This window comes from Symphalangus syndactylus, chromosome 9 (assembly GCF_028878055.3).
Source record: "Symphalangus syndactylus isolate Jambi chromosome 9, NHGRI_mSymSyn1-v2.1_pri, whole genome shotgun sequence".
Taxonomy (NCBI): Eukaryota; Metazoa; Chordata; class Mammalia; order Primates; family Hylobatidae; genus Symphalangus; species Symphalangus syndactylus.
The window spans coordinates 134,736,144-134,762,167 of record NC_072431.2 but is presented as its reverse complement, the minus strand read 5'-3'; the positions used below and the strand labels follow the sequence as shown (position 1 = coordinate 134,762,167).

Genomic DNA, 26,024 nt, shown 5'->3' with positions numbered 1-26,024 from the left:
ATCTCCTGACCTTGTGATCCGCCTGCCTCCGCCTCCCAAAGTGCTGGGATTACAAGCGTGAGCCACTGCACCCGGCCTCAGGAGGTCTTTTAAGCTTTTGCCTGTCATGTATGTACTTCTGACACTGGCCCAAGGTAAAATGATTACATTTGACTTCAGTAGCCCTTAAATGTATGGCTGTTCTTAATCTTTTCTAAGGCCTAAAAGTTGAATTAGTATTCATCTTAGATTTCTTGTTGCTTAAGTGAAAGAATCATGACATTGTGTTAAAATATCTTATTTGCATGTATTTTATATACTGTTTTAATAGGCAATAGTAGTATACAAGCTTTGACCAAATGTCTCTTCGTATAAAAAATTCAAGTGAATAAAAACAGTCATTTAAAAATGACATTAGTCAAAGGGGGAAAAAGATTACAAATGCTTCTTGTGATTGACAGAACTTGCTTAACATATTAGGGTTCTCTAGAAGGACAGAACTAATAGGATATATGTATATATGAGTTTATTAAATATTAACTTAAATGATCACAAGGTCCCACAATAGGCTGTCTGCAAGCTTGAGGAGCAAGGAGAGCCAGTTCAAGTCTCAAAACTGAAGAACTTGGAGTCTGATGTTCGAGGGCGGGAAGCGTCCAGCACGGGAGAAAGATGTAGGCTAGGAGGTTAGGCCAGTCTCTCCTTTTCATGTTTTTTTCTGCCTGCTTTATATTTGCTGGCAGCTGATTAGATTGTGCCCACCCAATGGTCTGCCTTTCCCAGCTGGCTGACTCAAATGTTAATCTCCTTTGGCAACACCCTCACAGACACTCCCAGGATCAATACTTTGTATCCTTCAATCCAATCAAGTTGACACTCAGCATTAACCATCACGCTTAACAAGTTTTTCTTTTTTTGAGATAGGGTCCCACTCTGTCACCCAGGCTGGGGTGCAGTGGCACAATCTCTGCTCACTGCAATCTCTGCCTCCTGGGCTCAACCCTCAGCCTCCTGAGTAGCTAGGACCACAGGCGCATGCCACCACACCTGGCTAGTTTTTGTAGTTTTAGTAGAGATGGGGTTTCGCCATGTTGTCCAGGCTGGTCTGGAACTCCTGAGTTCAAGCGATCTGCCCACCTTGGCCTCCCAAAGTGTTGGGATTACAGGTGTGAGCCACTGCACCCGGCCGCTTAACAAGTTTTAATATCATTCTGGATGTCTGCATAGTGACAAATTGAGATAGTTTTATAAGACTAGCATCATCCTGTTCATTCTAAATTGATCCATTTTAACTCAACAGTGTATTGTGGAGATCTTTCAAATTCATTGATTAAGATTCATTCATTCAATCCTTTTTTTTATTCATCAAGCATTCAGTCATCAGTCACTCACTGACTCAACATAATTACTCAATCAGCTCATTCATTTTGTTAGTCACTCAATCATTTGATCAGTTATTCATTCTGTGACTCAGAGGGTCACAGCTCATTTGATTGGTTCCTCTCTTAATTGGTCACTCACTCACTCAGCTATTTGGTTGGTCGGTCCATCAGTCAGTCACTCTCTCTCCCAGTGAATCACTCACCTACCTACTCAACAGATCAGTCAGTCTTTAATCAATCTTTCATTAAATAAATTATTATCAATTCTTCAACAAATATTCAGTGTCCATATTGTGCTATACAGAGAATATAGTACTAAGGATATAATGTAAGCCAACATACATCATTTTTAAAAAACATTTATTTGGTTTTTTTTTTGAGATGGAGTTTCGCTCTTCCACCCAGGCTGGAGTGAAGTGGTGCGATCTCGGCTCACTGCAACCTTCACCCCCTCCCTGGGTTCAAGTGATTCTTCTGCCTCAGCCTCCCAGGTAGCTGGGATTATAGGTGCCCACCACCACGCCTGGCTAATTTTTGTATTTTTAGTAGAGACAGGATTTCACCATGTTGGCCAGGCTGGTTTCAAACTCCTGACCTCAGGTAATCCACCCGTCTTGGCCTCCCAAAGTGCTAGGATTACAGGCGTGAGCCCCCGTGCCTGGTGTACATCATTTTTAATATCTTTATAGTATTCTGTTGGCTAAGTTGCCACAATTTATCAGACCCCTTTAATGTCATTAATTTTTCCCAGATATTATAGACTTGTTTCATAGAATTATTAGATATGCATGCTACTACTCTTGTCCTTTTTCAAAGGACAATTATTAGATATTCTTGTTTTTCTCATATCTTTGCCAACACTGGGTATTGGCATTCTTTACCAGTCAGCTAAGGAAGCAAAGGAAGAAACAATATCTCATTTTTATGTACTTTTCTCTGATTCTTAATTATGTTGACCATGTTTTCATTTCTTTTGTGAAATGCCTATTTATGTTCATTTTCATATTAATTTGTAAGAGTTACCTGTATAAGTATATTAAACCTTTGTAGTATATATTTTTTCTGTTTTTTTAAGTTTTGATTATAGTGTTTATAATATGCAGTCAAATTTACCCATCTTTTATTTCTTCTATCATTTTTCACTTAGATGTTGGGTTTAGAAAGGAGGTACATAATGTGACAGAGTTTTTGGTATAGAAATAACCGACATAGTTAGATATAAAACATACCAAAGAAATAGTTGGAAATGTCCAATTTCGAATGTGTAAGGGGACCAGTAAGAAAAGCATGAAGAACAGCTAACAGCAGTAATTTTTAAAAGGGTATTTACAAACACTTGAAAATTTTAATGTAGTTTAAAGGAATGATTCAAATATAAAGAGAAGTGTAACATAAAAATGAAATAAAGGCATACATATAGTCATTGTGTAGATGGTTTTCTAGTAACAGTTGTACCAACTTTGAAATGATTTTTAGGCTTTATTATGCCAACTTTTAGGAGTTTTCTTTTTAAAATTTTTGAGGTTATGTTTCATCATGGCCAATTTTTATAAATTTTCCATATATGCTGAAAACATTTTTTTAGTGGAAGGTTTTAATACATCTGTAATTTCTCCAGTGGCTTAAAAATAGTTTGTGGAGCTCTTTGTGTATTGGAGATACCATCTTCTTGTTTGATATATTTGTATATGTATTAAGTAAGAACTGGATAAAGGAGGTGGTTGGGATATGTATAAATATCAGGTAAGAACTTGATAAGGTATTGGTTGGTTTGCATATGAAAAGTTGCCCTCACTGTCAGGTTCTTTCCTGTTTCTAGGAATTGGCTAGCCCTGGAAGGGGCAGTCCTTCCAGGGTCAGCAAATTCCCAAGATGTTAAAGCATCAAAAATACAGAATAAAAAGACATGCTTAGTACAGTATGTAGAAATACAATTGGTTTTGTTTATTTTGTGATGTATCCTGTGATACTGGTAAATTCATTTATAAGTTCTAGTAATTTTTTGGTAGAATCCTCAGCATTTTTGATACATACAATCATGTCTGCAAATAAAAAGTTTTATTACTTTCTTTTCAATCTCTGTCTTTTATTTCATTTTCTTACTAAATTGCATTAGATAGAACCTCCAGTGCTGAATAGAAATGGTGGTGGTGAGCATCCTTTCCTTGTTCCTGATTTTATGGAGAAAGCATTCAATATGTAATCATTAAGTAATGGAAGGTTGTTTGTAGATGATCTTTATTTTATTGAGGAAATTCCCTTCTTTTTCTAATTTATTTCTAGAAATTTTATCATGAATTGGTGTTGACTTCTGTCATATGCTTTTCCTGCAACAATTGAGGTGATCTTATGGTTTTGCTCCATTATTCTGTTAATGAGGTAAATTACATTGATACATTTTCAAATGTCAAAGCAACCAGTATTACTGGAATAAAACCCACTTGGTGATGATGTTCTGACCTTTTTATATGCTGCTGGTTCTATGTTCTATTATTTTGTTATGTTCATGAGAAACATTTGCCTGTAATTTTTTTTTTGTGATATGCTTTTGCCAGGTTTTGGTATTAGGATAATTGTGGCCACATAAAATGATTTGGAAATTATTTCTGCCACTCTTATTTTCTGTAAGAGTTTGTACAGAATCGGTACTATGTTTTCCTTAAATAGTTGACAGACTTTCCCAGGGAAGTCACTTTGGCCAAGAGTTTTCTTTGTGGGTATGTTTTTAATGAAGAATTCCATTTATTGAAGAGATATGATAGTATTCAAAGTTTCTGTTTCTTCCTATATCAGTTTTGGTAATTTCTGTCTTTCAAGGAATTTGTTCATCAAATCTAACTTGTTAAAGTCATTGGCATGAAGTTGTTCCTATCCTTTTATATCCACTTACTGTTTATAAAATCTGTAGTGATGTCCTGCTTTTTTTTTCTGTTATTGGCAATATGTGTTCTTTTCTGTTTGTAAATTGATCATCCTAGAGGTTTATCAACTTTTTAAATCTTTTCTAAAAACAGTTTTGGTTTTATTGATTTTCTTTATTGTTTTATATATTATTAATTTTTGTTCTTTATTCTTTCTTCATTCTCTGGTTTTGTTTTCTAGCTACCTAGGAAGCTTACATAATTAATTTCATATCTTCTTTACCAACATAAGCATTTATAGCTATACATTCTCTCTAACCACTTTTTTAGCTGTATTCCCCCAAATTTTATTGTTTCTTTATTATCATTCAGGTGAAAATAATTTCTGATTTCCCTTTTAATTTCTTCTTTGAACCTGGGATTATTTAGAACTATGTTAATTTTGCAATACTGGGAGATTTTCTGGATGGTTTTTTGATATTTATTTCTAATTCAATTTTGCTATGGCCAAGAATATAATTCATATGAATTCAGTCTTTTCAAATTTATTGAGAATTGGTTTATGGACCAACCTATGGTATAACTTAGTGAATGTTCTGTGAGCACTTGAAAAGGATGTATGTTCTGCAGTTGTTGGGCATTGTGTTCTGTAAATTTCAGTTATGTTTAGTTGGTTGTTTAGGTCTTCATTATTTTTACTGATTAAAAAAATTTTTTTTTGTTAGTTCCTGAGAAATGAGTATTGAAATTTTTAGTGTAATAGTTGTTTTATTTCCCGCTTTACATTTTTGCTTCATGTAATTGGAAACTATTATTGTGTGCATATATATTTAAGAAGTCTAATTTATACATCTTTTATGGTTAGTGTTTTTATATCCTGCTTACAAGATGTCACATTGGTTTGTTTTACATCTTAGATTAATATTTGTGTATGGTATGAAGTAGAGGTTAAGGTTATTTTTTGCCCCATATGAATAGCCAATTGACTAAGCCACATGTTTTGAAATGACCAATATTTCTTCATTGAAATGCAATGGCAGTGCCATCTGTTCCAAATTAGGTAACTGTATGTGAGTATATTTTTTTGTACTCTATTCTGTTGCATTTGTCTATTTGTTCATTTTTGTGCTAATACCAATCTGCTTGTTCTATCTTTCTGATAAATCTTGATGTCCGATAATGTAAATCTTCAGTTTGCTCTTCAGGATTGTTTTGGCTATTGTAAATCCTTTGTTTTTCATAGACTTTAGGATCGACTTGTAAATTTCCACAAAAAATGCTAGGATTTTAATTGGAAGTGGGTTGAATCTATAGATTAATTTGGAAAAGAACTGACATCTGGACCATATTGAGTTTTTCTATATTCTTATATCAGCCTGGTCTATCCCTCTCTTATTTAGCTAGCATTTATTTTTTGTAGAAATGTTTTACAGTTTTTATTGCACAGTTTTTACAGATATTTCAATAGATGTATTCCTAGGTGTTTGATTTTTTTGTTACTATTGTAAATGATACTATTTTTAAATGTTCATTTAAAAAATTGTTTGCTTCTGATATACAGAAATACAGTTGATTTTTATATATTGGTCTTGCATCTTGTGACTTTGCCAAATTCACTTAGTGATTGGTAGATTCTTTTAAATTTCCTACATAGACAGACATGTCCTCTGTGAATACTGATAATTTTACTTATCCTTTCTAATCATTATACCTTTTATTTAGTTTTCTTGCCTTATTGCACTAGCTACAATTTCCACTGTGGTGTTGAATAGAAACCATGATTTTAGACATGCTTGTTAAGTTTTTGAACTCTAGAAGAACAAGATCAATATTTTACCATTAAGTATATTAAGTTTTTTTTACTGTTACCCTTTATCAGAGTGAGGAAGTTTGCTTTTATTCCTAGTTTGTTGAGATTTTAAAATCATGAATATTGGTTAAATTTTATCAGAGGTAGTTTCTGCATCTATTGAAATGATCATATGGTGTGTTTTCTCATTGTTTTAATAATGTGGTAAAATATATTGACTAAAAATTTTTTTTTCTAAATTACATAAAAATTGTATATATGGTGTACAACGTGACATTTTGTTATATGTATACATTGCAGAATGGCAAAATCAGTCTAATTAACATATGTATCACCTCACATACTTATTTTTTGTGGTGAGAACACTTAAAATCTACTCTTAGCAATTTTCAAGTATACGATATATTGTTATTAGCAGAAATCACCATGATGTACAATAGATCTCTTCAGTTTACTCCTGCTATCTAACAGAAATTTCGTATCCTTTGACCAACGTCTTCCATTCCTCCTAATGGGACTCTCAGCCTCTGGTAACTGCCATTCTACTTACTCGCTGCCTCTATGAGTTCTACTTTTTTAGATTCTATGGATCAGTGAGATCATACAGTTTTGTCTTTCTGTGCCTAGCTTATTTCACTTAATATAATGTCTTCCAGGTTCATCCATGTTGTTGTAAATGACAGGATTTTCTTCTTTTTTTAAGGCTGAATTATATTCCATTGTGTACATATGCTGTATTTTCCTTATCAGTTCATCTGTTGATGGACATTTAGGTTGATTCTTTATCTTGGCTATTATGAATAATGCTGCAGTGAACATGGGAGTGTAGATATTGCTTTGACATATTATTTTTAGTTCCAATACCCAGAAGTAGGATTGCTAAATCATATGGTAGTTCCATTTTTAATTTTTTGAGGAACCTCCATTCATTTTCCATAGTGACTGTAAAAATTCACATTTTCCCACCAAGAGTATACAAGAGTTTCTTTTTCTCCACACACTCACCAATGCTTGCTATCCTTACATCTTTTTGATAAGCCTCATTCTAACAGGCATGAGGTGAGATCTCATTGTGGTTTTAATTTGCATTTAGTGATGTTGAACATTTTTTCATGAACATGATGGCCGTTTACATATTTTTTTTTTTTTTTCAGACAGAGTCTTGCTCTTTTGCCCAGGCTGGAGTGCAGGGGTGTGATCATAGCTCACTGCAGCCTTGACCTCCCGAGCTCAAGTGATCCTCCTCCTTCAGCCTCCTGAGTAGTTGGGACTGCAGGCATGTGACAGCATGCCTGGCTAATTTTTTTTTTTTTTAGATACAGCCTGTTGCCCAGGCTGGTCTTGAACTCCTGGTCTCAAGTAATCCTCCCACCTTCGCCTCCCAAAGTTTTGGGATTACAAGGTTGAGCCACTGCACCCAGCCTGTATTGTCTTTGAGGAATATCTGTTCAGGTCCTCTGCCCATTTTTAAATCAGGTTATTTGTTTTCTTGCTTTTGAGTTGTTTGCATTTCTTGTCTATTTTGGATATTAACTCCTTATCATATGGATGGCTTGAAAATATTTTCTCCTGTTTTATAGGTTGTCCCTTCACTCTGTTAATTGTTTCCCTTGCTGTGCACAAGTTTTTAAATCTGGTATAAAGATTGATTTTTAAATATTAACTTTGCATTCCTGGGGGTAAATTCATTTGGTCAAGACGTATTCTTTTAAAGTATTACTGGATTTAATTTGCTAGTATTTTGTTTAGCATTTTTTCCCAAATATGTTTATGAGAGAGATTCCAGTGTAAATTTTTTCCTTTTCATGTCCTTACATATTTTGGTATCGTGTTTATACTCTCCTCTTAAGAATGTGGGGAAGTGTTTTTTATTTTCTATTTTCTGAGAGAGTTTGTATAAGCTCAGTGTTTCTTCCTCAGACGTTTGGAAAAATTTACCAGCAAAGTCACTGTGCATTAAATTTTCTATGTGGAAAAGTTTTAAATGGTATATTCAATTTTTAAATTACTGTATTCGTGTGTTCTCACATTGCTATAAAGAGCTATCTGAGACTGGGTAGTTTTTAAAGAAAAGGTGTTTAATTGACTCACAGTTACACAGGCTGTACACAAGGCATGGCTGGGAAGGCTTCAGGAAATTTACAATCATGGTAGAAGGTGAAGGGGGAGCAAGTACATCTTCATATAGCAACAGGAAAGAGAGAGCAAAGGACAACATGCTGTAAAAATTTAAATAACCAGATTTCATGCAAACTCACTCACTATCATGAGACTAGCAAAGGGGAAATCCACCCCATGACCCAGTCACCTCTCACCAGGCCATTCCTCTTAACATTGAAGATCATAATTCAACATGAGATTTGGGTGGGGACACAGAACCAAACCGTATCAATTATATATAGAATTATTCAAATTTTATATTTTTCTTGTGCTAGTTTAGGTAAATTGTTTTAAAAGAAACTTCATTTGTTTTTAAATTGGAGAATATTCCTGTTATCTTTTATATGTTTCAATATTGTAAGCTCTGGTAATAATGTCTACTTTTTAATTCTCGATATTGATAATTTATGTTTTATCTTCTTTTTTTCTTGATCAGTCTTTCTAGTGTTTTATCAATTTTAATGCTTTTAAAAAGCCAACTTTTTACTTTGCTTTACTTTATTTTCTTTTTATTTTTCTCTGATTTCTACTCTTAAGTATTTTCATTTTTATGGTTTTTGGCTTAATTTGTTGTTCCATTCACAACTTCGTGAAATGAAAATTTATTTAATAACATTGTTCAGCCTTTCTTCTCGTCTCATGTATGAATTTAAGATTATGAATATCTTAGTATACACTTTTACTGCATTTTACTCATTTTCATTATTGATTCAAAGTATTTTTTAAAGTTATTCTTTGTACCATGGGTTCTATGAAAGCATATTGATTAATTTACAAATATATGGGGGTTTCTAGTTATTTTTCTGTATATGCTGTGATACTTTTGTCAGTGGTTATATTTTCCATAAGAGATTTTTAATTTAGGTGCCACTGGCAAATTTCCATTAATTCAAATGCAGAACTTCACATTTTTCAATGCATACATGAGTTTTTTTTTGTTGAGGTATTAAGAATAGCATAAGTTTATAAAATACTAAGTAATCACTGAATGCAAAATATGTCCTATTTTGCAACTTAATATACTTTTTATTAGGTTGACGCTAAAGTAATTGCGTTTTTACTCATACTTTAATGGCAAAAACCACAATTACTTTTGCACCAGTCTAATAATGAGAATTATTACTATTACTATATTGTCTTTTTTTTTTGGAGTGGAGTCTCACTATGTCGCCCAGGCTGAACTGTGGTGGTGTGATATCTGAGCCTTGGCTCATTGCAATCTCCGCCTCCCAGGTTCAAGCAATTCTCCTACCTCAGCCTCCCAAGTAGCTGGGATTACAGGTGTGCGCCACCACGCTTGGCTAATTTTTGTATTTTCAGTAGAGAACAGGGTCTCACTACATTGGCCTGGCTGGCCTGGAATTCCTGACCTCAAATGATCCACCCGGCTCGGCCTCCCAAAGTGCTGGGAGTACAGGCATGAGCCACCGCGCCTGGCCCTAATAATGAGAATTCTTATCAAACTGTTTACACAGAATAAAATGAGTGGGTAATGGTGAAGCTGAGTTTCACATTTTTATGCGATATTCTTCAGTGTTGTTATTCAATACTTTTAAGAATTATATAAATCTTTTATGGTCTATACATTAAGTCAATATTATGGGTCCCAGATATAGAAAATGTTTGCTTGTTCCATTGTTTATGTTTTGAATACAAATAATATTTTGTATGATTTCGTTAAGAATTTGTTGAGAATTTTATGGCCTAACATGTGGTCTACTTTCTAAAATATTCCAGTTTCATTTGAAAAGGATATGCATTCTTCAGTAGTTAGGTGTTTGCTTTTTATTGCTTGTATTTCTCAGTCAAATGTAGGAAGTGGAAATTAAGAAAAGGGCTAGCAGTTTTGGTGATTGAGGAGGAGAAAGTATGAGACAGTTGTCTTGGATAGTGGGAGAGTAAATGTTCTAAAGAAATATAAAATGATAGTTGAGCAGCACTAAGGGCCCATTTGAGTATGAATCTAAAGAGGGACCAATCTGAATGCATGTGTTTTCATCAGTGATTTTTATATGTGTGAGTAGAAGCTCTGAGTAGACAGAGATAAATTGAACTCTTTTAGAGTTTCTTTGTTATCGTTGGTATTTGGACCTTTTGCTTTGATTTGTGTCGGTACAGTTTTTAAAAAATTAAATGTTATCTCCTCTCAGCAGATGTTTTTAACTTGAACCCAGGCATCTTTAACACCAATAAAATTTCTTCTATTATTTTTCTTTCCTGTGTTCTCATTCTTCCTCCATCTAGAGCTTCTCTTTAGAATTGTACTCCCTGGATTGATCCTCTTATTTCTTACTTTTATGCTCATCATATTTTTTTCTTTCTGTCTGTCTCTTTCTCTTTCTGAGTCTAGGAACTGGGAGTTTGTCTTGACTGTCTTCCAAATTACGAGTTTGATCCTTTGGTTCGTATTATTCAACTCTTTCACTGAATTGTCATCTATCTCTTTTTCTTTAATGTATAGAGAATTTACTATGCACAGCCGCTTGCAAACTTTTAACAAGTATGATTAGAGCAACATTTTCTATAACAGCAACACATAAGCTGGAACAACACAAATCTTAAAATAACTGGAATGGATGAGCAAATTGGGTGGTCCGAGGCTCAGACATCAGCAGGTGTTAAACACCTGTGGGAAAGGAAAGAGAGAACGATCCATTTATTTATTTCTATAGGAAGTACAAAAGAGGCAAAATTAAGAAAAATACTGCTTCACAATAAAGAATAAAGCCATGAAGAATAGCCACAAAATTGTGTATAGTGGGTACATCTGATACAGAATGGTAACAGCCAGGATAGAGCAGCACAGGAACACTATGAAATGCCCAGGCTCTCTTCATTACTAGTCAGGATTTTTTTTTTTAATTTTGTAAACTTATTTTATTCTCTGCTCCTTTTTCATAATCTAGTGATGCTTTATGTTTTCAAAATATTCTTAAATCTCTCTGAGAATACCAAGAAAGATTTTAAACCAAGTTATCTTCCCTGCATTATCTGTTTCTTCTGGGGTCAGTTTTCTGGTCCATTTTTGTCTTACTCTTTTATTCCTACCACCCCGCCCCATCCCCATCCTAACTGTATAATCTTGATAATCATTGCATATTTATGCTTTTTATGTGTATGCAGACAACTGTTTTTATGCTTCTAGATGCCTTCTTCTGTATATTTTTTTTTCTTCAGTTAAAAATTTTTTTTTTGTACAGTCACAGTCTTGCTCTGTTGCCCAGGCTGGAGTGAAGTGGCGCCATCCTAGCTCACTGCAGGCTCAAACTCGTAAGCTTAAGCCGTCCTCCCACCTCAGCCTCCCAAGTAGCTAGTACTACAGGTGCACACTACACGCTGGCTAATTTTTAGATTTCTTTTTTGTAGAGACAAGGTCTCGCAGTGTTGCCGGGGCTAGTCTTGAACTCCAGGCTCAAACGATCCTCTCGCCTTGGACTTCCAAATTGCTGGGATTGGAGGCGTGAGCCACCGCACCTAGCCTATGTATGTTTTAAAAAAAGTCTGTTTCCTCTACTCTGTCATTCTAATCCTATCTACTTTTGATCTTCCTGGAATTACTTTAAATTTCTGATTTGCTGTTAGCACCTTTTCTTATTTGTCAGAGCTGTTATGAATTTGTTTATATAAACTTTTAATTTTACTCCTTTTAGCTATTGTTGTTACTTGCTTTACTTTTATATCTATTTTAAGCCCTACCATACACTGTTATTATTCATGCTTTAAACAATTGTCCATTGTCTTTTTTTTTTTTTAGACGGAGTCTTGCTCTGTCACCCAGGCTGGAGTGCAGTAGCATGACCTCCGTTGCAACCTCTGCCTCCAGGGTTCAAGCAATTCTCCTGCCTCAGCCTCCCGTGTAGCTGGGATTGCAGGCGTATACCACCATGCCCGGCTAATTTTTATATTTTTAGTACAGACAGGGTTTCACCATGTTGGCCAGGTTGGTCTTGAACTCCCGACCTCAGGTGATCAACCTGCCTCGGCCTCCCAAATGCTGGGATTACAGGTGTGGGCCACCACGCCTGGCTGTCAATTGTCTTTTAATACATTTAATAAATGGAAGAAGAATAATATTATAATTACTCACATATTTACTATTTTTGAGCTCTTCATTCCTTTCTGTAAACCTGAGTTTACTGTAATATTTCCTTTAATCCAAATGATTTTCCTTATCAGTTCTTGTAGTGTGAGTTTGTTGCTGATCTACTCTCTCAGCATCCATTTATCTGAAAACATATTTGTTTTGCCTTGAATTTTGAAAATTCTTATCTTTTATAATACAACAGATCCAGTAGTATAAGAATTATTTTTCAGGGTTGTAGAATTCTAGGTTGACAGCTTTCCCCCTCTCCCTACCAGTACTTTGTCTTCTGGCCTCCATTACTTCTGAAGAGATCTCAGTTCTATTTCTTGTCTTGGTTCTTCTGTATGTATGTGACTGCTTTTAAGATTATCTTTTTGTCTTTGGTTTTTAGCAGTTTGGCTATAATGTGACTAAGTATGAATTTATATAGATTGGATTCAGATGAACCTTTTGGATCGGTGGTTTGATTTTTTTAAACAAACTTGGAAAACATTTAGCCAGTATTTTTTCAACTATTTCCTCTGTTCCACTTATATGTATCAGACTTTGTTACTCTTGTTGTTGTTCAGTGGTGTGATCACGGCTTTCTGCAGCCTCAAACTCCTGAGTGCAAGTAATCCTCCTACCTGACCCTCCCAAGTAGCTGGGACTACGGGCACAGAGCACCATGCCCAGCTAATTAAAAAAAATTTTTTTTTGTAGAGATGGGGTCTTGCTATGTTGCCAGGGCTAGTCTTGAACTCCTGGACTCAAGCAGTCCTCCTGTCTTGGCCTCCCAAAATGTTGGGATTAAAGGCATAAGCCATGACTCCTGGCCTAGATTTGTTGATATTATAGAGTTTACATATGACTTCTTTATCTTCATGCATTATATTAATTTTTTACTGTAAATTCTATTACATATGTATCATAGTAAACAAAGTCTTTAAAATAAATTCTAACATTTGGGTCTGCTGTGGGTCCATTTCTATTATATGTATTCTTCTTTTCATGTTTAATAAGTTTCAACTGACTATTGTGCCTTGTGGGTGATACAGTGTAGAAACTCCGGATGGTGTGGATTTCAATCTTTCTCTGAAGTAATGAGTTTTGTTCTAGCAGGCAGTTAAATTTACTAGCAGATCAACTTGATCCTGTGGAGGCTTGGTTTTAGGCTTTGTTGGGACAGGTCTATTTCAGTTTTGCCATTAGTTCTGGTAAGTGGCTCTTATTCTTCAAGTATGGCTTTTCTGAAGTTTCAGTGGAAAGCCTGAGATATTTACCAGTTCCCTCTAACACTAAATCCTGACTCTCTAGGACCAGATAGCTGTTGAAATCTCTTCCCAATTCTTTCAGATTTCTAGCTATTGCCTCTCCCTGGGCTTGGATTTTCATCCTATGGATGGGAATTCAGGAGTCAGGCCCCACTGACTCCCATTTTCCTGAGATTTCTGCCCTCAATTTTTAGCTTTTCTAGCAGCTCCAAACTTCATTCTCTGATACTTTCACCCAGTAAGACTGCAGCTTTTTACAAGAGCTCTGTCCCCTCCTCTGGCCCCTGCCTGTACGCAACAGACTGTGTATGTAGTTGTCTCAGGATGGAAGAAGAGTAAGTGTGGGTGTCATTCAGTGTATTCCCCTTCTTTCAAGGGTCATATCCCCCCTGATTTGTATCTTCTTTTGTTTCCTTGACAATGCCTTCAAATGGTGTTTTTATAAATACATATTTTTAAAAAGTTTATAATTGTCGTCATCAGGAACATTAGTGTAGTATAAACTACTCTCTCATCAAAAATCTATATGTTAAAATTACTTAAAATTGTTATTATTTACCATTTTCTTGGTGTTTGGGGCAGAAGGGGAATGCACATGATTTTTCTGAACTTCTCATTAAGGGAGGCAACCCAGCCTTGGTCTGGAGATCCTGAAATTATACTGTATGTATAATAAAATAATTATTTTGTTGTTTTTTATGAGCATTGCATTAATAAATTAAATATTTAGTAAGATTTGTGTCTTAGGATTTTTCTACCTGCTAAGAATAGATCGTTCGACAAGGCAGATGAGGTTCTTTGTTGAGTTATAAGGTATTGAAGCCTATAATTTAGTAGTGGAAAGCGCACATAGCAAGAGTTGTATGATGAGGTTGGAGAGGTAGGCAGCAAACAGATAATGGAATCTTAGTCTAAACATTCGTAAAATATGAGGGTGGCTCCTGTGTGGAGATTAGGTTATTGGGAGGCAAAGTAGACTTAGGGAAAATAGTTAGGAGGACATTGCAATAGTTCAGGAGAGAAATAATAGCTGTTTAGTGTATGATGGTAGTTGTGGAGAAAAAAGCCAATGGATGGATTTGAAATATAGTTTGGAAGTAAAACTATCAGTACATATTGATGGATTGGATATAGGGGTGAAAGAAAGAGAAGAATAAAGGTTGACCAAATTCTTTATTATCTCAAAGTATGAAAGCTTGTTAAGACCTCTTTTCTGTTTGTATTTTCTTTCTTGCTCAATACGAAAACAACCCAAAGCATTTTTTTTCTAATAACTTCTATCTCCTCACCATATTTAGGTTTACCAAAGTAGTATAAGAATAATTGTTGGAAAAACATAGTATATCTATTTGGACTATAAAATTTTGGTATACTAAAAAAAGTAAATCAAAATGGTTATATCTTGCAATAGAATGCAAAATCACATGGATATTAAAGGTAAACGTTTCAAACATATTTTATATTCTTGGCTTCTTCAGATCACTCCATTGCCTTTTGGGACATTTCTGTGGAAAAGTTGAGAAGCACTGACCTATCTGAACCTTCCAATCCAGCCAAACTTGTCTCTACTTTGTTCCAGGAACATGCTGTGTACATTCCTCTTTCCATGTTTTGCATGCTTTTCTCCCTGCCAATAATGCCCTGTTTTTCATTACTTGTCAAAATTCTATTTTCCTTTTAAGGTCCAGCCTATGTTTTAATTGTTGTGTGAAACTTCTAAAACTTTTCTTTGTTTTAAGTAATTATGATCATTTTCTTCTTGTCATTTTGTAGCACTTAATTATTAAAATTTATTTTGTACTTAGATGATGTATAATTTACTATAAATCATAGATTTTTAAGAGTTGGGAGGAACAGTGGAAATTTAATTAAGTAATTTTATTATACAAGTGAGGAAGCTGAGATTCATTTGTCATGTAACTACTTTGCAATAAGACAGGATGAAACTTATTTTTAGGTCTCTTGGCTCCCAGGTTAGTAATTTTTCTAATCTACTGTATTACTTCTTCACGTATATTTATTGATCTGAAAAGTTGTGTCTCTTAGAATTATGTAGTATATGAGTAAAGTTTGAAAATATGAACTTTTAAAATGTGACATTTGAGGTACTGGTTTTCGAGTGTATGTGTATAGTTGATTAAAATTTATTATAATTTGTATTTACTCTTTCTTTCTCTTTTTCTTTTTTTTTGGTAGAGACAGGTTCTCACTATGTTGCCCAGGCTGGACTTGAACTCCTGAGCTAAAGTGATCCTCTCACCTTGGCTTCCCAGAGTGCTGGAATTACAGGTGTGAGCCACTGTACCCAGCCTCTTATTTACTCTTTATTCAACAGATTTTATGTCATTTTATTAATTGATTTCTGGTTGTTCTGTAGGTCCTTTGTTCTTTTCTTTCTCTCATATCGTTTAGCATTATGGTTTGATAACATTTGAATCCTTTCTTGTCTGTGTGTGTTTGCTTTACCAGTGGGTTTGATACTTTCTTCATCTGTTTTTCTTTTTTTTTTTGAGACGGAATCTCGCTCTGTCGCCCAAGCTGGAGTGCAGTGGCGCAATCTCGGCTCACTGCAAGCTCTGCCTCCCAGGTTCATGCCATTCTCCTGCCTCAGCCTCTCCGACTAGCTGGGACTACAGGCACCCGCCACCACGCCCGGCTAATTTTTTTGTATTTTTAGTAGAGACGGGGTTTCACCGTGGTCTCGATCTCCTGACCTCGTGATCTGCCCGCCTCACCTCCCAAAGTGCTGGGATTACAAGCGTGAGCCACCGCGCCCGGCCTCATCTGTTTTTCATAATGGTAGTAATTGTCCTTTTTTGTTTGTTTGTTTGTTTGTTTCTTTTTTGAGACAGGGTTTTGCTCTTGTTCTGTCCTCTAGGCTGGAGTCCAGTGGTGCGATCATGGCTCACTGCAGCCTCGACCTCCATGGTCTCAGGTGATCCTCCTGCCTCAGGTCTCAGGTAGCTGGGACTACAGAAGCCTGCCACCATGCCTGGCTAATTCTTTTGTATTTTTCGTAGAGATGGGGTTTTGCTATGTTGTCCAGGCTGCTCTTGAATTCCTGGGCTCAAGCAGTCTGCCTGCCTAAGCCTCCCAAAGTGCTAGGATTACAGGCCTGAGCCACTGTGCCTGGCCTGACATTGTTCTTTGACTTCTAGATGTAGAACTCCCTGAAGCATTTCTTGTAGGTCTGGTCTGGTAGTGTTGAATTCCTCAGCTTTTGCTTGCCTCAGAAAAACTATTTTTCCTTTGCTTAATGAAGGATAATTTTGCTGGGTATAGTATCCTTGCCTTGCAGGTTTTTTTCTTTCAGCACTTTTTATATATTGTTCCATTCTCTTCCTGGCCTATAATGATTCTGCTGAGAAATCTGCTGTTAGTCTGATGGAGCTTCCCTTAGAAATGACTAGACACTTTTTTTCTTGCTGTTTTTAGAATTCTCTCTTTGTCTTTGACTGTTGACAGTTTGACTCTAATGTGTTGTGGAGAACCTATTGGAATTTTGTCTTTTTGGGGATCTCTGAGCTTCTGTATCTGGATGTCTAAATATCTTGCTATACTTGGATAGTTTTCAGCTATTATTTCATTAACCAGGTTTTCTATTCCTTTTGTATTTTCACTGTCTTCTAGAATACTGAAAATTCTAATATTAGATTGCTTTATGGTATCCCATATGTCATGCAGGCTTTGTTCATTCTTTTTTCTTTATTTTTGTCTAATGGGGGGTTATTTCAGAAGACTTGTCTTCAAGTTCAGAAGTTCTTTCTTCTTAGATGCTCTAGAATGTATTTTTTATTTCATTAAATGAATTCTCCAGTTTCAGGGTTTCTTATTTTCTTTTTAAATGATATCTCTCTCTTTGGTAAATTTCTCATTCATATCCTGAGTTGTTTTTCTGGTTTCTTTGTATTGTTTATCTGTATGCGTTTGTATCTCCCTGAGCTTCTTTAATATCATTATTTTTAATTCTTTTTCTGGCATTTCATGAATTTCTTTTGCATTGGAATCTTGTGGTAGAAAATTATTGTGATCCTATGGAGATGTCGTATTTCCTCATGTTCCCATATTTCTTGTGACCTTACTTTGATATCTACACATCTGGTGTAATCGTCACTTCCATTTTTTTGAATTTGCTTTCATAGGGTAGGACTTTTTCCTGAAGATTTGACTGGGGTGTTGGTTGGCCAGGGCACTTTGGGTTTGAATCTGGGTGCATGCAGTAGTGTAGTCTCTGTAAGATTTTTTTCCTCTGTAAACAGCATCAGTGGTGTCTGTGATTTCCTCAGTGGCATAGTGAACTTTTGCTGGGGATGGTGACACCAGCTGGACTGATCCTCAGTCCTCAGTTGTGGCAGCAGCTGGACAACCACGCCTGTACATTAGCTCCAGGGTGGCTTACATTGGTAATGGTGTTAGTGGGTCCAGGCAGTCCAATTTTTGGGTACCAGGAGTGGCAGTGACGGGCTGGGCAGCTGAGTGGGTCCACAGGCCCCTGGGCAGTGAGCATGACATGGGCCATGTCAGTAGCAGTGGTAGGACAACCTCTGGCTCTCCAATTGTCTGTGCTTATGTCGGCAGTGATGGTGATAGGCTGGGTAGGCAAGTCCTAAAACCTGCAGATGGCAAGTGTGAGTGGGAACCAGCTGTGGTGGTAGTGGCAGGTTGGGTAAGCCACATCCTCAGACCCCCAGGTGGAATGCTCAGTTGACACTGGACGTGGACAAACTGGTGTGATCCCAAGGCCCCCAGATAACATGCGTGGGTACTTGGGAGTGGGGTGCTGAGCTGGGCAGGGTGAGAGTATCCTCAGGTCCTCCAGTGGTGTGAGCAGGTGCTGTTTGTTGTGGGCAGGAGCAGGATGATTTCCAATTTCCTGGTGGAATGTTCAGGTGGGGGCGGCAGTGGCTGTGCTGTGCCCTGATGCTGGGGAGGGTGGGGTTGCTCTCAGTGGGAGTAGTTGTAGGGAGTTGGCTGAGGAGTGTGCACTGCAGCTGCAGTTGGAGGCTGCAGATGTGATGAAGCTATACTCAGGGTGCATGCAAATTTGCATTTTGACACCTAGCGGCAGCAGCCTGCAATGGTGGCAGCTGTAGGTGGTAGAGCTTGTCCTCAGGGCACATACAAATATATGGCAGCCCTTCTGCTGGGAGCAGTGGGGTTATTGCCAATGGCTTGTGCTTTGGTCCCGTAGGCAGCAGCCAGCAATGGAGGTGACTGTGGGTGGAGGATGTCAGTGGGGCTCTAGGGGTGTGGATATGCAGGGGCTATTGGGCTCCAGGGTAGGACGCATTCTGGTGTGGGTTGGGCTTTAAAAATGGCACCGTGCTGTAGCTGCTTAGGACTTGGGTGTGTTGGACCAGCATAAGCTCCCTCTCTAAAGCAATGTCATTGTGCAGTTTCCAGGCAGCTCCCTATGTTACTCCCAGGGCCCATGAAAGTTGAGGGGCTCTCTTGTGTCTGGGATTGCAGGAGTTTGCGGTGAAAATGTGGGCCACTGGGAGTCTCTCACTTACTCTTTCCCCACATTGTGCAGGCTGTCTAGGCTTCTGGCTGATCCTGACTGAGCAGGTTGCCCACTTCCCTCTCCTTCCTTGCTTGAGGTGTTTCCTATCACTTCTCTGTTGAATTTCAGTGTTCACTCTTAGACGACTTATTTGAAGTGTGATTATCTACTCGCTATTTTGGTTCTTCTTTGTGGAGGAGGTGAGTACCAGACCCCTCTTCCCCCAGTTTGAGATCTCTTCTTCTGCTGTCTGTAACTGAGTTTAATGCTTGCTTGTTCATGTTAGGAATTTATATCATCGTCCTCAATTAGGTTGTTAACTGGAATTTTATAATCTTTGTCCACAGGAAGTTTAAAATGTATGATTTCTTGCATTGTGCTTTGTATGTAGTAGTACACGATATTTATCCAGTTAATGGATTTGACAACCATTGCTGTCAAGGAGCAGTCGTTCTTTGTATATGAAGGGTGCCTTATCAATATTATTTCCATTTGTAACTTTATTTATTTATTTTTCATTTTTGAGACAGGGTCTCGCTGTGTCACCCAGACTGGAGTGTGGTGGAGTGCGGAGGCTTGCTGCAGCCTCATCCTCCCAGGTTCAAGCAATTCTTCCACTCCACTCCCAGAGTAGCTAGGACTACAAGTGCGTGCTGCCACGCCCAGCTAATTTTTTTTTTTTTTTGTATGTTTTTTAGAGACAAGTTTTCACCATGTTGCTGAGGCTTGTCTCCAACTTCTGGGCTCAAGCTATCTGCCCGCCTTGGCCCCGCAAAGTGCTAGGATTACAGGTGTGAGACACTGCGCCCAGCCCATTTGTAACTTTATTGTTTTCTCTTACAGGCAAATGTTCTGAAAAAGACTCTGCATGGGAATGGCCTGCCTTACGATGACAGAAATGGAGGGAACATCCACCTCTTCTGTATATCAGAATGGTGATATTTCTGGAAATGCCAATTCTATGAAGCAAATAGATCCAGTTCTTCAGGTGTATCTTTACCATTCCCTTGGGAAATCTGAGGCAGATTATCTGACCTTTCCATCTGGGGAGTATGTTGCAGAAGAAATCTGTATTGCTGCTTCTAAAGCTTGTGGTAAGTATTAAAAAACAGCATTTTCCTTTTTATGCATGGATTATTGTTTTAATTATGCTATGCTAATACTAGGTACATGCATAATATATATTTTTTATTTTTTTAATGCTTATATGGCTGGCATGTGTGTTTTCACATGCATAGAAAATGAAAGTATTACTGGGGTACAATTTATGGTGAATCTGCCTTGTGCTAGGTATCAAAAAATTGATGCCCATAAATGTTTGCTGAGTATTCTTTATAATTACATATAAGGTGGTTAGAGAATCCTGTCATGGGCTATCTCATGACATAAGGTAATATTAAAACTAGATCCTGAGAGCAACATGAAAGCAAAAATTTAATGTTTTGAAATATGTATTTGATTTAAAATCTTGATTAAATGGTTGACAAACCATCATTTTCTTCTAGTTAGCTTCTGAAGACCTCTGCCAATCTTTCCTCATATATATATATTTCTTATGTCTTTGGTGTATCTTGAAATCATTTTTACTCTTGAGACCTGATTATATTATCTATGGACCAGAGAACTCTTTCTGTAGAGCTAACATATTTTACTAGACCACTAAGGATACTATAGAGCCTATTATCATGGTATCTCATTTTTAAATGTTCTTTTAATAGAAAGACTAGTTGACACATAAGTTTTATTTTGAAGAATAGTATGATTTTATTTGTAGAGGTAAATTAAATGTCTAATATAGTATTTATAAGAATGTATGATTACATCAATTTATTCTCTTATTTAAGATCAGTATAGGTCAGAATAGCCATTAACTGTTAAGTTGGAGGAAGCTAGGTACATTTCAAGTTCCTTCTAGCTATTTTGAAAAATACAATACATTGTTGTTAACTATAGTCACCCTACTCTTCTATCAAACATTTGAACTTGTTCCTTCTCTCTGTATTTTTGTGCCTATTAACCAACATCTCTTCGTTTCCCCCTTCCCACCCATATAACCTGCCAGTCTCTGCTACCAATCCACTCTACCTTCATGTGATCAACTTTTTAAGCTCCCACATATGAATGAGAACTTGTATTTGTCTTTCAGTTCCTGGCTTATTTCACTTGACATAGTGACCTTCAGTTCCATCCATATTGCTGTGAATGACATGATTACATTCTTTTTTACGATGCCACTGGGCCCCAGGGGAGTATGCATTCTGTTGTGAGCTGGGCTTCAAAATGTCATCTTGCTGTAGCTGCTTAGGACTCAGGGGGAGTGTGGGACCCAGTGTGAACTTCCTCACTGGAATAGGAAATGCTTTTGTGCTGTCTCTGGGCAGCCCTCTGTATTAATTTTTTGTCCTGCAAGGGTCTAGGATCTCTCCTGTGATTAAAATTGCAGGGGTTCACAGTAGGAATGTGGACCATTGGGCATCTCTCACTTACCCTTTTCCTATGTGGAGTCTCTCCTAGCTTCTTGCCAATCCTGGCTGGGCAGGCTGTCTTGTTCCATCTCCTTCCTTGCTTTTCTGTTGAATACCAATGTTCCTCTTGGATAATCTACTCAAAGTGTGATTATATACTCATGGTTTTAGCTTTTAGTGGGGAAGTGGATATGAGAGACCACTAGTCAGCGATCTTGACTATATTGTAAAGTCTGTATTTTTTGTTGTGTGTAACAGTCTCTGAAATCTCTGATCCTTTAGCTTATAGCAAGATTTTAGCTTGTAAGTTTTTTTAGCTTTTAAGATTTTTTAGCTTGTAAGATATTTTTTAGCTAGTAAGATTTTAGCTTGTAAGATTTTTAGCTTGGGCTGGGCGCGGTGGCTTAGGCCTGTAATCCCAGCACTTTGGGAGGCTGAGGCGGGCGGATCCCAAGGTCAGGAGATCAAGACCATCCTGGCTAATATGGTGAAACCCCGTCTCTACTAAAAATACAAAAAATTAGCCAGGTGTGGTAGCAGGTGCCTGTAGTCCCAGCTACTTGGGAGGCTGAGGTGAGAGAATGGCGTGAACCCAGGAGGCGGAGCTTGCAGTGAGCCGAGATTGCACCACTGCACTCCAGCCTGGGTGACAGCGAGATTCCATCTCAAAAAAAAAAAGAAAAAAAAAAAGATTTTTGGCTTGTAAGATTGATTTTTTAGCTTGTAAGATTTTGCTTTAGCTTGTAAGATTTTTTTTTTTTTGACAGATTTTATTGAATTCCTAGGGCCAAAAGAAAATAATGGAAAAGAACAAAACACTCTTTCAGTCTTTGCAGATTGGCTCTGTGTTGGGGCTCTCATTCAGTGTTTACCCAATACATTTACAACTCTGCCTTAGCCTTCCCTTCCTGCTTGTGCCGACTCTAAAGAACAGCTTGAGGTGAAAGCTTAGGGTCTTTTCTTCTAAGTTTTGTTCCTTGGGCATGCATATGGCTTTTCTACTCTCCAATACATAGAAATGCTTTTCAGTGCTATCATTTCCCAAATAAACTCTCCTCTGTCATCTCTGTTTTGGTTTTCAGTGTGTTTATTGTCTGCCTCAACTTTAGACCTCTGCCCTAGATAGCAACAGGTTGTTCATTTGCATTGTTTTCAATGAATGTCTTCTGTGTAGCTGCTTTTCTGCCCTGAGAAAGTCCTGAATTATGTGGAACATAAGTGTGCTTTTTGCATCATTTCTTCAGTCAGTCCCCAGTCAGGGCAAAAGAGAGAAAAACAGTTTTTTGAGATTAAGGTTGGCTCTGTTCACTCCAGAGCCAGGGACCAGAGTTTCACACTGGGAACACCAATTGCCATCTTCAAGACTTTGCTTACCTAGGGGGAGTGGAGCCGGGGTTGGTGGGCAGGACCTGGGGGTAGTGGGTGGTTAAGGGAAAGTAAAAATGCTGCACAACTTTTCTGCCATTTTTAAGTTGCTGTTTTCTTGATTCAGCATTTATCTGATTGCTGCATATCTTTGCCTATATTCTATAGTTTATGTGAAGTTCATTCTGACAGTTTTTACTCATTTTTTTTCCTATTCCTGGGAGAAGGATAGGTCCTTGGAACTACCTACTCCACCATTTTCACTGATGTTACTCTTTTATTTCTATAATCATGGAAGTAAAGTTTAAGATTTTTCTATCTATATTGGTGAGATTACCCTTGGTATCGTAGTCAGACTAAATTCACAAAATGTGTCAGTTTCTTTGTTCCCTCTTGGTCTATTCTCTGTGATAGTATACTTAAGATGGAATTGTCTTTCATGTTTGGTTGAACTCAAATATAAATCTTGTCTGGGCCTGATGGTGGTTTTTTCTTTCTTCATGGTTATTTTGTTATTATTCTTCCTTCCCTTCTTCTGTCTCTTTCCTGCTCCTTCTTTCTTTTCTTCTTCTTTTGTTTAAGTAGATAGAGTCTGTTTCCTTTTTTTTTTTTTTTTTGAGACAGTCTTGCTCTGTTGCCCAGGCTGGAGTGCAGTGGCATGATTATGGCACACTGCAGCCTCTGCTTTCTGGGTTCAAGTGATTCATCTGCCTCAGCCTCCTGACTAGCTGGACTACAGGCACCTGCCACCACACCCAGCTAATTTTTTTATTTTTGGTAGAGACGGGGTTTGCCATGTTGGCCAAGCTGGTCTCAAACTCCTGACTTCAGGTGATCCACCTGTCTCGGCCTCTCAAAGTGTGTGAGCCACTGCGCCCAGCCAGAGTCTATTTCTTTAATGGTTATAGTTCTATTGAAGTTTTAAATTTATGAATCTTTTTAAAGTTATATTTTTACAAAAATTGTCCATCTGTCTGTATTTTTAAGTTTATTGCCGTAATGTTGTTGTAGCGCTCTTTGTCTTCATAACTTATAATTATGCTTTTTAAAAGTTCTTAGTGTTTATTTGTGCCTCTTTTTTTCTTATTATCCTTGACAAAGATCTATTTTGCAAAGAATCATCTTTTATTTTGTTACTTCTCACTATTGGATTTTTATTATGTCCATCTGTAACCTTTCTTTGGGATTACTCTATTGTCTTCTACTGTATTGAATTAGATACTTAGATCATTTGCTCTTATTTTCTAATATAAGCAGATAAAGCTACAGTTTTTCCTCTTGAGTTTCACTTTAGTTGTATTCCATGATTTTTAATACATGATATTGGTAATCATTATTCATTATAAATCCCTCCTTATGTATTTTCCTTTGACTTCTGAGTTATTTGGAAGTTATTTATACATAAAAGAATGAATGCAAGTATACTGTTTAAAAGTTGCTCCTAAATAATGTTATTATAAATAACTTACTGAAATTATTACACATCTGTAAGTAGATGGCTGTGTTAATAATTTAAGAATTTAAGTCTTTGTTGTCAGTTTGTCATTTGTGTCATTTCTATCTACGGTGGAAAATAGTGAAAATGTAACTAGAATAAAATACTTTTGTGTTCTGTGAGCCTTATGTTTTGAATATATAGGATTAAAACTTTTTTTTACATATTCATTTCTGATTTAATTGAAGTATGGTTAGAGAACATGGTATGTATGGTTATTCTGTGGAACTTCTAAAGACTTGTTTTGAGTTCACGTGATTGTTGTGTTTGTGCTTGTGTGTGTACATGTATGCATATGTGTGAATGTTCTGTATATGCTTGAAAATAGCTTGTATTATTTACTTGTGTGGTTTAGGTATTCTCCTGGTTTTTTAGTTCAGTGGCTTTCAACCATTTGTTGATGTACCTTTTAAAATATCTTTTAAGAAATTACATATGCACTCACATTTTAAGTTGATATTTAAAATTTTTCATTGTAAACTAAAATAGTGCAAAGGACATAATTATTAGTGTATTGGGTAAAACTCGACACATTGTTCTTTTAAGAGTATTCATAACTTCTAAATATTTTTGTGATTTGATACCTATTAATTAAAACAACTCCCTCTCTGCAACCACATACAAGCATGGATTTTTATTATACCTCCAGTTAGGGAAACTTGAAAATTTGAACCAACCTTTCTATAGAGGACAACTAAAGAAACCAGATGAACTGTTTTAAAAATATCTGCTTGAGAGAGTCTCAGCAGTTATATTTTAAAATACTGACATACCTTGGAGATATTGTGGGTTTGGTTCTAGATTATCGTAGTGAAGCAAATATTGCAATAAAGCAAATCACATGAAGTTTTAGGTTTCCCAGTGCATATAAAAGTTATGTTTAAATTATTCTGTAGTCTGTTAAGTATGCAATAACATTATGTCCAAAAAAGTGTATAGCTTAATTAAAAAATACTTTATTGTCAGAAAGCACTCACAGTCATCTGAGCCTTCAGTGAGTCATAATCTTTTTGTTGGTGGAGAGTCTTGCCTTGATGTTGATGGCTACTGACTGACCAGGGTGGTGACTGCTGAAGGTTGGGTGGCTATGGCAATTTCTTAAAATAAGACAATGAAGGTTGCCGCAATCAATGGACTCTTCCTTTTGTGAAAGATGTCTCTGTAGTATGCAATGCTATTTGATAGCATTTTACCCGCAGTAGAACTTCTTTGAAAATGGGAAGTTGATTCACTCAAACCCTGCCACTGCTTTGATTAAGTTGATGTAATATTATAAATCCTTTGTTGTCATTTCAACAATATTCACAGCATCTTCACCAGGAATAGATTCCATCTCAAGAAACCACTTTCTTTGCTCATCCATAAAAAGTAATTCCTTATATGTCCAAGTTTTATCATGAGATTACAGCAATTCAGTCACGTCTTCAAGCTCCACTTCTAATTTTAGTTCTCTTGCTACTTCTACCACATCTGCAGTGACTTCCTCCACTGAAGATTAAATCCCTCAAAGATATCCATGAGAGCCAGAATCAGCTTCTTCCAAACTCCTGTTAATGTTGACATTTTGACTTCCTCTCATGAACTACAAATGTTTTTCATGACTCTAGAATGGTGAATTCTTTCCATAAGTTTTTTCATTTACTTTGCTTAGATCTGTGAGAGGAAAC

General features: G+C 36.7%; 1 protein-coding gene across 7 annotated transcripts in view; it reads left to right on the top strand.

Moving 5' to 3' along the window:
• JAK2 (Janus kinase 2) overlaps positions 1–26,024 on the top strand; it is a 150,118-nt gene that overhangs the window by 15,251 nt on the left and 108,843 nt on the right. For 6 of the 7 annotated variants that reach the window (XM_063609183.1, XM_055294317.2, XM_063609179.1 and 3 more), the window contains one exon: positions 19,876–20,126. In XM_063609183.1, coding sequence (XP_063465253.1) covers positions 19,901–20,126 — 226 coding nt within the window. In that variant the 5' untranslated portion in view covers positions 19,876–19,900. Of the gene's footprint in view, positions 1–15,689; positions 15,819–19,875; positions 20,127–26,024 lie in introns of those variants that run through there. The other variant, XM_063609182.1, reaches the window with a different exon arrangement.